Source organism: Cetorhinus maximus, chromosome 13 (assembly GCF_964194155.1).
Source record: "Cetorhinus maximus chromosome 13, sCetMax3.hap1.1, whole genome shotgun sequence".
NCBI lineage: Eukaryota > Metazoa > Chordata > Chondrichthyes > Lamniformes > Cetorhinidae > Cetorhinus > Cetorhinus maximus.
The window spans coordinates 66993301-67008944 of NC_135891.1; the positions used below are offsets into that span (position 1 = coordinate 66993301).

Sequence of the window (15644 nt, forward strand, 5' to 3'; positions counted from 1 at the left end):
TCAAATGATAGCATCAACCTCTGTGCATTTTCGCTGCAATGCTGTCCTGATCTCGCATTTGTCACAAGGCAGCATAACTGAACAACACTTCCACTGCCCAAATGTTTCTCCATTACACCAAAAAGTGCAATTCACTTCATGTTCCTACAGTACACAATTGGAGAGGGATATACTGCACATGAAGCAATGACCAAATATGGGTCAGTGGAGCAAGGAGTGCAGAAGACATCAAGTTTGTGAGAGCAAAGCTTCAATAGAAGACCAATATTAGAAGTGCAAGGTCAAAATTTACACTGTAAACTCATGCATTTTTGGAAAAACAAAAAACAGCTGACTAAATTTCCCACATGGTTTCAAGAGACCCCAGATTCAGAAGCGGATCTGCACCAAAATACCTGATCACAGTCTGGCATCAGTGAAACATCAAAGTACTAACTGCAGCCTGGCATCAGTGAAACATCAAAGTACTAACTGCAGCCTGGCATCAGTGCCATTACCTCCTGTGAGTTTCTATATCATGTACAGATCAACCTGATGCTAAAGTGAAAGACTTTAAGGTTATTCTTAATGCATGAGGCAGAATAGCCTTCCTTACCTGTATTTTGTGAAATCAGGTGAGTAAAGGACTAGGATCAGCTATGATGCCTCTTGTTGTGGAATAACTAGCCAGCAAGTCTGGGCTCCAACATATCTCCCTTTCGGAGTGAATACTTTAATCTGAATTACATAAAAATATCTTGAAGGTAGAGGGCTGCCGCTGTGTAACTTAAACCCTGCAAATAAAATTTTATTTTCAGTCTTAATCTTTAATATCCTTTTAATTAACAAGTATTTTCCCCTCACTTTGGTTTCTGAAAACAACACAGCAACAGTTAACCTGCAACAGTTATAGTCAAGAGCAGTAGTGCAAATGATACAGCAGCTGACTCCTAAGACTGCCTTTCCCAACACTGTGTGCTTAAAGAAGTGAAATCCCTACTCGGCTCCTGTTACCTGTTTGAGGACATGCCTGCCATTGCTGTAAGGGTTGGCACTCTGGTGTACAGCAGTGAGGCACTGTTGAATTCTTTCTTCCCCAGCACCTTCACATTTCAAAAACAGCCCAAAGTAATTAAATGAAAACTTTATTATGGGAAAATATACGAAACAATCTAAAACAAGGCATGCTGTGTGGTCCAGGGAAACAGCAAGTGACAGAAATCAAGACAGCAGCTGTAGCTATGGCTCCACGAGTTTAAAAACTGTCCTTCTCCGATGGCTCTGCTTCTGAAAGGATTTTGGAAATCACCAGCTGCTGGTATTCAAATTCTGAAAAGGGGGAAAAAGAAAACGAGAGCATTACACAGAGCTACCAGCTGATCCTTTTCCCGATTCTTTTGGGACAAACCATCAAGTACTCCCAGCCCAGATTACATTCAATGTTAAGGGGGTGCTGGTTGCAGGGACTGAATCTCCTCTACCCGCCTCCAGCTTTGTCAATGTAACATCAATGGAGTGGATAACCACAAAGGAGATTCACCCCGAAAATCTTCTGCCCCAATTAAATGCCCAATGCCAACTTCCAGTGCCCACTGCTGCATTGGGGGGGGCTGCATTTTCCCAATCCGCCTGTAATCTCTCACTGAACTCCTCCAGTTACACTGAATGTACAAGAACAAGTCAGTTAGCCCAACAGTTGGGCTGGTGTTTATGCTCTACACAGTCTCCTCCCACTATTTACTTCATGTCACTCTACCAGCACATTCTATTCCTGTCTCACGTTTCCTACGTCCCATCAGTAACTACACTTCAACATGACCTCATTAGTTGTACAACACTTTAGGATGTCCTGTTAGGAAGGTTGCTACATAGACGCAAGTCTGTCTTTCCTTCTATGTATTATTCTAACTCCTCTTAAGGACAGTAGGTAAGTAGGAACAGTTTTTATGTTATGGGGCTGACACCCACTGAACAAGGAGACAATCTACAAACACATTTAGGATGCTTTCAACTGCCAAAGCTTACTGAAATAAGATATTGGAATAGTAAGTCAAACAATAGATGTGTAGCCTGTCAAGACAACGGGATGTGCAACCCAGGTGGAAAATATTCTTTAAAAAGGAGTGTACTACTTTAAAATTACATTGGAATAAAAACAACAGGTGCAGGTAGAAAAGGTTTTAAGTTTTAAGTGGACTTCGCCACAATAATAGTGATACCACCAGACATCTCCAACACCGGTAAAGATAGACAGCTAAGGATCCCCTGGAGAAGTTGCTCAAAGGAAATCCCACAGGTGACAAATAAATGAAGACCAAAGAGCTCCTTTTCCCTGTGGGAGATTAGAGCAGTGTCTGGTACTGTACCACAGAAAAGCAGCACGGCATACTTACTGTGCATTCTTCAACTCAAGAACGGATATCACCAACTGTACGTCTTTTGAAGAAAAAAACCAAACTGTTACAATGGCGGCTGATGTTAACGGCTGCATGTTTTAGGTTTTACAACTACGAATGTCAGGAGTTTGGGTGGGTGGGGAGGGAGTGGGAAGAGGGGCTGGGAATAGTTAGTGGATCAAACGAGAGGGAAGATCTAACAAGACATGTGTCTGTTTCGCCCTGCCATCTGAAGATGTTGACTCTTGTGGGGACAGGATTTCACGGGTACCCTCTGGTACCATCTTGAAGTGTTCATTTTTTAATGTGCCAGACTAGGTGACTAATCCCAGGCAGGCCCTGCCCATGTACACACTTCAGGGGAGCAACAGAGACTGATAACCCTATCCCTATCCTGATTCTTACCCATCAATCCCCTGATGCACTAGGGCCAACTGTAGCACCTTCTCCTGACCCCAATATTGCCGCCATGGCCCAGACCCTTCCTGGTGTGTGTCTCAGCAGAATAGAAAGGGAGCCCCTCGTGCAGTCATTAAATAAACATTCTGGATTCATATCTTTAGTTCCTTCACGCTATGAGTCCCTTATATTTCAATTGTATTTTGCTGTGATGAGGGTGTGCACATTGCTGTTCCAGTAAAATATTTACAAAAAACGTGAACTGAAATAGGAAAGTAAATGTTACTTCTTCAAAATGGTCTGGTTTTATAAAATACTTATAAATAATTTTATCAGGGATTGCAGATCATTTCTATATAGGTAACTCACTGGAACACCTGGGTTGATATTGTGGAAAACTAATGTTTGGGCATAAATACTAACAATCCCCATCCACATTCTGCCCTTGCATGTTGGGCCTAGTACTAAGATATTAGAGGTTCCAGCACAGGGAAGGTACTTGGCACTTGGAATAAAGTCCAAACTATGTAATGAGGCAATGACCTTTGAATCATTTAACACCAGGGCTTCTGCCTCTTCCAGGGCATCCCAAAGTCATTTCCACCCTGGCTGACACTGCAGTGCAGCACTGAGGGAGTGCTACACTGTCAAAGTACAAAGTTTCGAATGCATTAAACAGAGGCCACATCTGCCCTCTCAGGTGGGAGTAAAAGATCACATGACGCTATTCTGAAGAGGAGTACAGGAGTTCTCCTGGCATCAACATTTATCCATAAACCAACATCACTAGCAGATTATCTGATCATTATCCCATTGTCATTTGTGGCAGTTTGTTGTACACAAATTGGATGCCACGTTTCCTACATTACAACAGTGACTAAACTTCAAAGGTATTTCATTCGCTGTAAAGCACTTTGGGGTGCTCTAAGGTCATTAAATGCACTATATAAATTCAAGTTCTTCTTTGTCATGCTAAAAATTTATTCATTCATAGGATGTGGGTGTCACTGGCAAGACCAGCATTTATTGCCCATCCCTAATTGCCATAGGGAAGGTGTTGAGTCACTTCTTGAACCGCTGCAGTCCATGTGGTGTAGGTACACCCAGAGTGCCGTCAGGGAGGGAGTTCCAGACTTTTGACCAAGTGACAATGAAGGAATGACAATCTAGTTTCAAGTCAGGATGGTATGTGACTTGGAGGGGAACTTGCAGGTGGTGGTGGTGTTCCCATGTATCTGCTGCCAAGCCCTTTTAGATGGTAGACATCATGGGTTTGGAAGGTGCTGTTGAAGAAGCCTTGGCAAATTGCTGCAGTGCATCTTGTAGATGGTACACACTGCTGCTACTCTGCATCAGTGGTGAAGGCAGCGAATGCTTAAGATGGTGGTTAGTGTACCGACCAAGTGGACTGCTTTGTCCGGGATGGTATCAAACTTCTTGAGTGTTGTTGGAGCTGCACTCACCCAGGCAAGTGGAGAATATTCCATCGCACTCCTGACTTATGCCTCATAGTTGGTGAAATAACTTTGGGCAGTCAGGAGGCAAGTCACTCACTGCAGAATTCTTTGACCTGTTCTTGTACTCCTGTGGCTAGTCCAGTTAAGTTCCCAGTCAATGATAGCCCCCAGAGCATTGATGCTGGAGGATTTGACAATGGCAATAGCATTGAGTATCAAGAGGCAGTTAGACTTTCGTTTAGAGATGGTGATTGCTTGTCACTTGAGTGGCACATGGCTACTTGCCATCTATCAGCCCAAGCCTGGGTGTTTGCCAGGCCTTACTGCACATTGGCATGGATTGCTTCATTATCTAGGAAGCAACCCTGAGAAACTCCTGCAGTGATGTCCTAAACATCGAACAACTACAACCATCCTCCTTTGTGCTAGCCATGACAGTGGAGTTTTCTCCCCCAAGTTCCATGGACTTCCATTTCACTCAAGCTCCTTGGTGCCACACTCAAATGCAGCCCTGATGTCAAGCACTGTACCAAGGGGCCTCAGGAACCAGATTTAAAGCTTAATTTCATGTGCCCATTAACTAACGCGCATCCCAAATTGCCAATTCTAACAGATCTTGGTGCTCAGATTGAGGATTTAACTGACAATTAGCTAACAGCATCAAGAACAGCTTCTTTCCAAACCCACTGACCCAAAGAATGTGAACAGGCCCAAGCAGGAAATAATCTAAGTGCTAATGGGGCTGAAATACCTGGGCCTTGGGATCACATGAACACTCCTAATTTAAGAGAAACTTGGAAACTGTGAGAGGGGTGGGGGTGTGGGGGTTAGTAACAGTATATCCAGAGGGATGAACTAATATAACCCAAAGGGCTTTACTTGTTTGTATTTGATCTGGTGATAAGCAACAGGTCTGGCTGATTTGCGAAGGGAAATAATCGCTAATTTCCACCATATCTTTGTGCATTTTAGTGCATCAATTGCAGAAAAGATAAATATGGCACCAGATAATAGTGGAATCCATTGTCAGACACTCCACTAGTTTCAACCCCACCCCCATCTCTGACATTAAATGAAGTGGTCTGGATAATCAGAAGATAGGTGGGAGATTTGGCTGCCTGCAGGAAGCCTGACTGTGGTACTTACCCTTTCTTGTTCCTGGGTTTCAGCTCCTCTGCAGCATTACGCAGGAAGATGTAATTCTTCTTCTGTGGGTTGAAATATTCATGACCCTGAAAATAAGACATTTAAATGTTTTTGTAACCGATTAATCAACTGACAGCCAAGTCTCTTTAGGAATTAAAGTAAAAGCACATGGTAACAGTGTATTGTAGAGACACAATCCCTTTACATCTCCTATCACAGCTATGACCTTATATTAGCCTCTTCTCTCTCCTCACCAAGAACAGGAGCTAGTGATTTACAATCATGTGTCAACCTATAGAAATTCTGCTATACATTCATCCATTATTTGCCTATGGAATATGCCTTCTTAGACTACACCTCACAGGGCTCACCTGAGCATGAATCTTAAGGGATAGACCCAATTAAATGCAGCTCTATCTTAACATTGAACATCACAACTGCACTTCATGCCTCAGAAGCAATAACTCAAAGATCAGCTAGCCATCTAATATAAAATTTTGCGTTAGGTATATGATTACATTAAGCTTAATAAATGATGGCTTCCACAAATTCAAGTATAAATTAAGGAAAGTTTCAGTCTATTATATGCTTGTTATCATTTTAAAAATCCATCCTTAATCATAGCTTAATATGGTTAAGTCCAAAACAGGGTATCAAGATAAGAGTATAGAATTAATTCTTCCAATTGAATATTGTGGAAAAAGTAAAGCAGACATGACATCTCCCCCAACTTTGGTAACTGCAAATAGTTCTAGGAATAGTTTTGGGCTTGGATGCCACTTAAAATTCAAAATATTGCTCTCAAGTCAGGATTGAAATTCACCAGCATCGCTGCGACAGGCAGAAGGTGGGGGTGGTGGAGAGGTGTGCATGTGCCAGGCACATCTCTGATCTTCCAGCTCTCGTTATTTACAGCAGGAATCAAGTTACAGGTTGATCGCAATATCCCAATTCAGTGCCAGCCAGGGCTAAGGCAGAAGTGCCTATTCAAAGGGTCAGGGTATTGATCACTACTGTATACGATAAAAACCATCTGAAGCTTTACCGATACATCAGCCAGCTTCTCCAGTGAGTAGCAAGTCTTAGGTTTGATCCCTCATGTGTGTTGAGTTAGCTGATCCCAGATAGAAGTAGAATCAGCCTCGACACACATAAGAGAGAGAGAGAGAGCGCGAGAGTGAGAAAAAAAAGAGAGAAATTAGTTAAGGAATCAGTTACTGCAGTAAGGAGAGATGATATCTTGGAGGGGGCATCGAATGAAGCTTTGTGGGTAGAGCTTAGGAATAAAAAAGGGGCAGCCACATTGTTAGATGTTTATTATAGACCCCCAGATAGTTAGTGGGAAATTGAGGAGCAAATATGTGCACAATTTGCAGAGGTGTGTAAAAACAATAATGGGGTAATTATATTAGGCGATTTCAACTTTCCCAACAATAATTGGGATAGACATTGTGTTAAGGGCTTGGATGGAGTGGATTTCTTGAAATGTGTACAGGAGAGCTTTTTAGGTCAATATGTAAAGGGTCCGACAAGGGACGGCGCAGTGCTGGACCTAATTCTGGGGAATGAAGCTGGACAGGTGGCTGAGGTGGTGGTGGGGGAGCATTTTAGTGATAGCAACCACAACATGGTTCAATTTAAGCTTGTTATGGACAAAGAAATAGACAAGTTGCAAAAAAATGTTTTGGATTGGGGGAAGAGCGGATTTTAGTAAAATAAGGCAGGATCTGGCCAAGGTAGACTGGGAACAGCTACTTGTGGGGAAATCTACAGAAGAGCAACGGGGGGCGTTCAAAAAGGAAATGGGGAGGGTACAGGCTCAACATGTTCCCTCTAGGGTGATAGGAAGGAGTAACAAGCTCAGAGAACCATGGATGATCAGAGATATTCAGGATACGATGAGAAGGAAAAGAGAGGCTTTTAGCAGGTACAAGGGGAGCATATCAGCGGAGGCATTAGTGGAGTACAGAAAGTGCAGAGTGGAGCTTAAGAAAGCAATTAGGAGAGCAAAGAAGGGATATGAGAAAGCTCTGGCTGGTAAAAGTAGGGAAAATCCCAAGATATTCTATAAGTATATCAGTGGGAAGAGTATAACCAGGGAAAGAGTAGGGCCCATTAGGGACCAAGGGGGCAATCTATGGGTGGGGCCAGAGGACATCGGTAGAGTGTTAAACGAATACTTCACATCCGTCTTCACCCAAGAGAATGAAGATGAAGGTATGGAACTCGGGGAGACTGCGAGGTTCTTGAGCAAATTAATATAGGGAGTGACAAGGTATTGGAGGTGTTGGCAGGCTTAAAAGTGGACAAATCTCCAGGTCCGGATGATTTGTGTCCCAGACTGCTGAGGGAGGCAAGGAAGGAGTTCGCAGGGGCTCTGACCCAAATCTTTCATTCCTCTCTGGCCACGGGGGAGGTGCCAGAGGACTGGAGAACTGCTCATGTGGTTCTGCTATTTAAGAAGGGTTGTGGAGATAAGCCAGGGAACTACAGGCCAGTGAGTCCCACGTCAGTGGAAGGGAAACTATTGGAGAAAATTCTGAAGGGGAGAATCGATCTCCACTTGGAGAGGCAAGGTTTGATCAGGGATAGTCAGCATGGCTTTGTCAGAGGGAGGTCATGCCTAACAAATTTGATTGAATTTTTTGAGGAGGTGACCAGGTGTGTAGATGAGGCTAGTGCAGTAGATGTAGTTTATATGGATTTCAGCAAAGCCTTTGACAAGGTCCCACATGGGAGACTTATAAAGAAGACAAATGCACATGGCATACAGGGTAATTTGATAAGGTGGATTCAAAATTGGCTTAGTTGTAGGAGACAGAGGGTGATGACAGAAGGCTGCTTTAGTGACTGGAAGCCAGTGTCCAGTGGCATACCATAGGGATCTGTGCTGAGTCCCCTATTATTCGTCATTTATATAAACGGCATAGATGACTATGTGGGGGGTAGGATTAGTAAGTTTGCAGATGACACAAAGATTGGCCGGGTGGTTAACAATGAGGTTGAGTATCTTGGGCTACAGGAAGATACAGGCGGGGTGGTCAAATGGACAGATAAATGGCAGATGGAATTTAACCCTGAAAAGTGTGAGGAGGTACACTTTGGAAGGAGTAATTTGACAAGGAAGTATTCAAAGAACGGCATGACACTAGGAAGTTCTGAGGAATAAAAGGACCTTGCCGTGTGTGTCCATAGATCTCTGAAGGCGGAGGGGCATGTTAGTGGGGTGGTGAAAAAGGCATATGGGACACTTGCCTTTATCATTCGAGGCATACATTACAAAAGTAGGGAAATCATGTTGGAGTTGTATAGAACCTTGGTGAGACCACAGCTGGAGTACTGTGTGCAGTTCTGGTCACCACATTATAGGAAGGATGTGATTGCAATGGAGGGGGTGCAGGGGAGATTCACCAGGATGTTGCCTGGGATGAAACATTTAAGTTATGAAGAGAGGTTGCATAGACTTGGGTTGTTTTCGTGGGTGCAGAGAAGACGGAGGGGCGACCTGATCGAGGTGTACAAGATTATGAGGGGCATGGACAGGGTGGATAGGGAGCAGCTGTTCCCCTTAGTTGAAGTGTTAGTCACGAGGGGACATAAGTTCAAGGTGAGGGGCAGGAGGTTTAGAGGGGATGTGAGGAAAAACTTTTTTACCCAGAGGGTGGTGACGGTCTGGAATGCGCTGCCTGAGAGGGTGATGGAGGTGGGTTGCCTCGCATCCTTTAAAAAGTACCTGGATGAGCACTTGCCACGTCATAACATTCAAGGCTATGGGCTAAGTGCTGGCAAATGGGATTAGGTAGGTAGGTCAGGTGTTTCTCACGTGTCAGTGCAGACTCAATGGGCCGAAGGGCCTCTTCTGCACTGTGACATTCTGTCTCTATACAGTAACTTCTACTGTGTACGTGGGAATCAGATGAAAACAGGGTAGGCTTGTCTCTGAGCCACTCGCAACCAAATGGAACTCAATTATAACAAACAAAATCTTCAATAAAAGGGCAGCTGGGGCCAAACTGGCAGAGAACGGAAACATTCTCCTACCAGAATACTATTTCAATTTAAAATAAAAATGACAATGAACTACAAGATGGTGATCCCTACAGAAACTAGCTCTTGCCACAGCGTTAGCAAAGCACCCACTACTGGAACCAGACCTTTCCACAACTATACAAGAGCACCCCCAGCTATTATCATAGCAGTAATAGAGTCTCTTAATTGAGTTTGTTCTTTTCATAGGTGCCAAGGAGAGCACTCCTTTCTGGAAACAGGTCTTGCCACAGCTGTCCTATAAATGCTCAAGGCTTACAACTTACATGGTCAAAAGTTCAATTTTCTTCATTTATTACCATTACCCAGGTATTGACAGAGAGAGCACAATACTTGTACTTACTTTTGACCAGTCATAACTTGATGAATAGGCAAAGATGTTCCCGTTATTATTGAAACAGCAGGCAGCTATTTGCTGGTCAAGTTGCTCTGATGTTTTGAGTTTTGTGCGAGCATCTTTATCCCAAAAACTGAACCTGCCATCAGATCCCACAGTGGCAAGAGTGCCATGTATCGGGTGGAATGCAATTCCATTCACCTGGGAGAAGTAGCAAAAGGAAGAGATTGTTAAATGGCAACTTGGAGTAATCACCACCACACTTGCAACAAATCATTGGTTACAACTCACCACTTTGAGATTTAATTGTGGAATTTGTACAAATTCATTAAAGGGCCAGGTTAGGTCTCAGGCTGGTGCTGTACAGCAGTGCTGTCCAAGATGTCAGCCATATGTGGCTAACTGGGAATCCAGAAGGGGCTAATTTCATTTCTGATTAGTAAATAAGAAGAGTAATAGACTGTCATTATATAAATGATAACTGAGATCACATGCCAGTGTTGAACTTCTGTGTGCATTTGTGGGTAAAATCTAAGGCAAGAAGCAGGGTGCACAAACATTCTTTGATTGTAATGAATGCCTTAAGCCCTTGATCACTGCATGGTAGTAGATGTTTATTAAGTAATCACACAAGTGAAGTACATTTACCTGCAAGAGAAAGCGTTTTCTATTAAAATTAGTGCATAGGCTGCCAAATGTTCACACATGGCATATTGGACAATATTAGAGTGCCAGAGTGGGCTCGCAGCCCTGGGTTACTGTCAGCTCCTGTTCTCTCTGAGCAGTGTGCTAATGTATTTGCACCTCTTCCAAACACTTTCCACATTTAGTATAATATACAGTCAGATTGCTGAGCAAGTTACAGCATTGGATTAGCACCTGCGAGCCTCCTGTCCTATTCATTATACGGACAGAGAGATATTCCTGGAATTACAGGTTGAAATATGTTATACTTATTTATCTTTGGATGGTAAAGTTTTGATCAAGTTTGATTAGCTGGTTATAGGTTTTTTCCTTTTAGGCCTTACGATTGCCTAACTGTTTGCCGTCCAAAGATAAATGATTATGACATACAAATCTACAAAAGTAAAACACTTATTTCAACTTTACAATATCCACAAAATACAAGAAATATTCAGCAGGTCAGGCAATATTTATGGAGAGAGAAAAACAGCGTTAACAGGTAGATGACCTTTTATTGAAAAGTTAGAGATGTAACTGGTTTAAGCAAGTACTGACGCAGGGAAAGGGCAGGGGGCTGGTGAAAGTAGGGAAGGTGATTGGTTGGAAGCCTGGAGAGATAAAAAAACAAAAGCGATGATGAGACAAGGCAAAAGGGGCTTAAAATGTGGCAAGAAACAAAAGATGGGTCTAGGGGAGGTGGAAATGCCAACAGCAAAATCATGACTAACAGCTGCCATCCCCCAAAAAATGGGAGCAGTGATTGATCTGAAATGGTTCAACTCAATGTTGAGTTTGGCAGCTTGTAAAGTTCCTAATCGAAAGGTGAGGTGTGCTGTTCCTATGGCTTACATCAATCCTCAGTGGAACAGAGGAGGAGGCCAATGACCGGTCACAGTGGGAATGGACAGTGTGTGAAAATGAGAATTTTAAGCACTTGGTCATGGTTGCAGACTAAATGGAAGTATTGGTAAAGTGATAACTGAATCTGCATTTGGTCTCTCAACATGGAGGAGGCTGGATTGTGAGCAGCAAACAGAGTGTATTAAGTTGAAAGAAATACAATTAAACCTGGGTGCAGCATTAGGGCCCCTTTACAGTGGGAGGGAGCAAGTAAAAGGACAAACGTTGCATTTCCTGTGCTTGCATAAGACATTGCTGTGGGAAGGATAGGGGCGTTGGGGGAGATGGAAGAGTGCATGATAGGGTCGTAGAGAGAAAGGTCCCTTCAAAATGCTGAAAGGAAAGAAAGAGATGTAATTGGTGGTGGCATCATGCTGGAGGTGGAAGGAAAGGCAGAGCTTATCATTTTAATTCTTCCCATCACTCATACCTCTCTGACCTTGGCCTCCTACATTATTCCAGTGAATATGAGCAGAAACCCAAGGAACAGCACATTCATTTGTTGATCAGGAGCTTTACAGCTTTCTGGACTAAACAGAGTCCAACAGTTCTAGAGCCTAGCCATTGCTCACATTTTTATCAGACAGCAGGTGTTAGTAATGATTCTATTATCATTTCCACCTCCTCTAGACCCACCTTCTGTTTCTTTACTTGTCCCGTTACCATCCCTTTTGTCATTTAATTCCTCCTGCCTTCCACTCTATCACTGACCTTCCCCTTTCTTCTTTCCTTACCTCTGTACTTGCTTTAAATCTGTTAGATCTCTAACTTTTTCAACAGTTTTGATGAAAGGTCATTGACTAGAAATATTAACCTTGTTTCTCTCTCCACAGGTGCTGAGTATTTTCAGACTTTTCTGTTTTGATTGAAACTACACACTGATATCAGACAGCAAAATTTATGGATGCACTCTAATCCCAGGGAACATAATTAAATCGATCAAGTATGATATGGAGCTAGCACAGAGATGATGTGCCAAATGGCCTCCTCCTGTACTGAAATTTATTCTGTATGATCAGGTTGCAGAGGCTGACATGGTTGTAAATCCATGGAAAAAGTTAGTGAGTAATTGGGTTTGATATTAATGGGCACACCGATAACATGACCAGGCTGCAAGTGTCAGAGTTCACCATTAGCCAAGTCTTTTTACTCTAAGTTGTTCGCCTCAATGCTCAGATTCTTGAGAAAATAAACTACTGCTCTGGAACATAAATATTCCTGAGGATTTGTGCTTCTCCTACTGCTCTGGAACATAAATATTCCTGAGGATTTGTGCTTCTCCTACTGCTCTGGAACATAAATATTCCTGAGGATTTGTGCTTCTCTGCAATACTCACAGCATAAATATCTTGAGGCCCAGATGTGTTGGTTGTTCCATTAGATCGGTGGCATTTGAATGTGAAGTTGTCTTTTGCACTATTTTAAAAAAAAAGTGTTTTTGAGCAGATTGTTAAAGCAATATATCGACAAAACAAAGAAATGGTCAAAAAACTAAGAATACTTACGGGTTGGGAGGGTTTATATAATGAATGGCCACTCGACCCTCAATGCTTCCAAGCGCAAATCCTGTGGGCTTATTCTGTTTATCTTTGAAGATGGCAACACAGCGATGCTGAAAAAGGTTTAAACAGGTGTTGAGGACATGAGCTTCACAGTGCGAGTCGAACAGATTATGTTCCTGTAAACTGATGGATTGATTTCATTTATGGAAGTTTGGGGGGAGTGGGGGCAATCAATGCTGGCAAGGCCCGAATTTATTGCTCATCCCTCACTGTCCTATTTGAGCTGCTACCGTCTGTCTGGTGAAGGTACTCCCAGAGTACTATTAGGTAGAGAGTTCCAGGGTTTTCACCCAAAGAAGAAGAAATGACAACAGGATGGTGCGCAACTTGGAGGGAAACATGGGAGGCGATAGTGTTCTCATGTGCCTGTTGCCCTTCTGGAATGTGGAGTCATGGTTTAATAAGTGTTGCCGAGGAATCCTTGATGACTTGGATTAGGTGTAGATGGCGGTGTGAGAGATTGTAGAAGCAAATATTTTCCTTGCATATTGGATACTGGGGCAAATGATTTATGCTGATTTGGTTCATCTTACATTGGGCAGAAACTAAGATTGACTACGACAAACCTCCATTATGGAGATGAAACACACTCCATTAGGATTCTGCTCCTAATCCCTCTCCGGCAATCTTTGCTCAAGCTGCGTGTCTGCACATTGGGTCAGGGTAGGATTGGGCTCTCCAGAGTTATGTTCTTTGTTAAGCCTTGCCATCCAAGCTCACCAATGAAAATGGCCCAATTTAGCAAATTATTCAGTAACAAATACCGTTATGCTATGTGCCATCGTAGAGCTGGCTCTTGGATTTATTCCCCAGTAATGGGAGGATGGGATGGACTTATAATCAATCCAAGTGAGTCAAGCATGTGCAATCACAGTAGCAGCAGTGTGTACCATTTACAAGATGCGCTGCAGGAATTCATCAAGGCTCCTTCGACAGCACCTTCCAAACCCACGACCACTGCCTTTAGAAGGACAAGGGCAGCAGACAGATGGGAACACCACCACCTAGAAGTTCCCCTCCAAGTCACTCACCATCCTGACTTGGAAATATATTGCCGTTTCTTCACTGTCGCTGGGTCAAAATCTGGGAACGCCCTTCCTAACAGCACTGTGGGTGTACCCACACCACATGGACTGCAGTGGTTCAAGAAGGCAACTCACCACTACCTTCTCAAGGGCAACTAGGGATGGGCAATAAATGCTGGCCCAGCCAGCTAAGCCCACATCCCATGAATGAATAAGTAAAAAAAAATTGCTCCAACTGATTTGCCTCTAAGTTCTTATAAAAAGGACAGATCTTACCAGATAAAAGTCCAAGTTGAGTGGAAACAAAGAATGGCTAAAAATAGACATGGGGATTTGTTAAAAATGTACCAAAAAACCAAAAACTCTGTATAACAAAGAGAGGCCGTTGCAGCCGTTGAGCACAGCAGCAGGTGCAATGGGCGTGTATGGACCTGTGCATCAATCTAAATTAATAACGAAAAGGGCACATTTCCTGCTGTTGGAACCACTGCCTTTCTCCAGCAGTCAGGTGTTGCTGTCATTGTACCTGATGCTTGAGAGGAGAGTCTATCCTCTTGAATTCGGAGGGCTGATTCTCAAGCTGGTAGACTATCAGGCCTCTTTCTGCAGTGGCGACCACAGCCATGGGATACAACTGTCATTTAACATAGAGAGAGAGAGGAGAGAGGGGAATTAAGGAATCTTATATGTCCATTTACTGGAGTAAACACAATAAAGCTGACACAAGAAAACCCTTGCACCTTAACTATTATATTTCACCTTCCCCAATCCCTGATCCAAAAGGCTTCCTCCTTCATTCTAATGCTTTCCTATAAAATGGAATGGAGATTGAACATTCTGACAGCCTCCTGTGCAATACACAGAGGAGATTAACAATACAATAACACAATTGCAGAAATGTGCATTTTCCCATAATTTACTGAGTTCCCATATTTCTTTATTGCTGCATAAAAATGCATCAATCTCACAAATTTGTAGAAATATTTTCACAACTTGATAACTATACATACACATTTTTAATTTCTCCACTTAATAGTTAAAAGCACACATTGAGTTAAGAGCTCTGTTACAAGGCTTTGATTGAGTTAGTTCCCAAACACTACTATGTCAGAAAAAAATATCTGGAACTAGTCAAAAGCTAGCCAGCAATCTGTAAGGTGGCAGGAGCAAAGCCACACCCCCTTCCTCCCTCACCAATATCAATACAGTTTGAATTCACGTTCCTGGGTTGAATCTGAAAACTCAGCAACATGTCAAGTTTCAGGACGGAAAGAACACAAGTCTAATTGGTTAGAAATATGATGGAGTGGCTAAGTTCACCAAAGAGCGAGGCTTTGGCCTAGCATTTTTGTCTCACAGAGGTGCAGGATTTGAACCTCAGTCTGACTGAATTCTGAGTTGACATCCAGTGGGATACTCGGGAGGGTGTCAGCACCCCTTCCTCTCCTCCCAGGGTATGGGTTGTGGGAGCCCATAAAACATACCCACCATACAGCCTATCAACTGGTATAAAGTGTCCATGTTGCAGCCTGCCAGCGAATGAGAGCACGAGTCCTCCCAATACTTCACATTGTTCACCAGGAAAGAGTGCAAGGATACAAAATCAACAATGGTTCCCTGATGGCTTGCTCCTGTTCAATCTATTATTCTGACTGGAACAAGTTACATTCATTTGAGGGGTCAGGGTGAGTGAGTAGGACTCAGGTTTGCTT

General features: G+C 43.0%; 1 protein-coding gene across 2 annotated transcripts in view; it reads right to left on the bottom strand.

Annotated features, from left to right (window-relative positions):
- Nucleotides 1–1108: 1108 nt before the first annotated feature.
- The window catches only part of rae1 (ribonucleic acid export 1), a 32497-nt gene continuing 17961 nt past the window's right edge, over nt 1109–15644 (bottom strand). For both annotated transcript variants that reach the window (XM_078555494.1, XM_078555495.1), the window contains exons 9-14: nt 14459–14566; nt 12851–12957; nt 12683–12761; nt 9768–9962; nt 5378–5463; nt 1109–1308 (exon numbers count right to left, since the gene is read on the bottom strand). In XM_078555494.1, the coding sequence (XP_078411620.1) occupies nt 1302–1308; nt 5378–5463; nt 9768–9962; nt 12683–12761; nt 12851–12957; nt 14459–14566 (582 nt within the window). In that variant the 3' untranslated portion in view covers nt 1109–1301. The remainder of the gene's footprint in view (nt 1309–5377; nt 5464–9767; nt 9963–12682; nt 12762–12850; nt 12958–14458; nt 14567–15644) is intronic.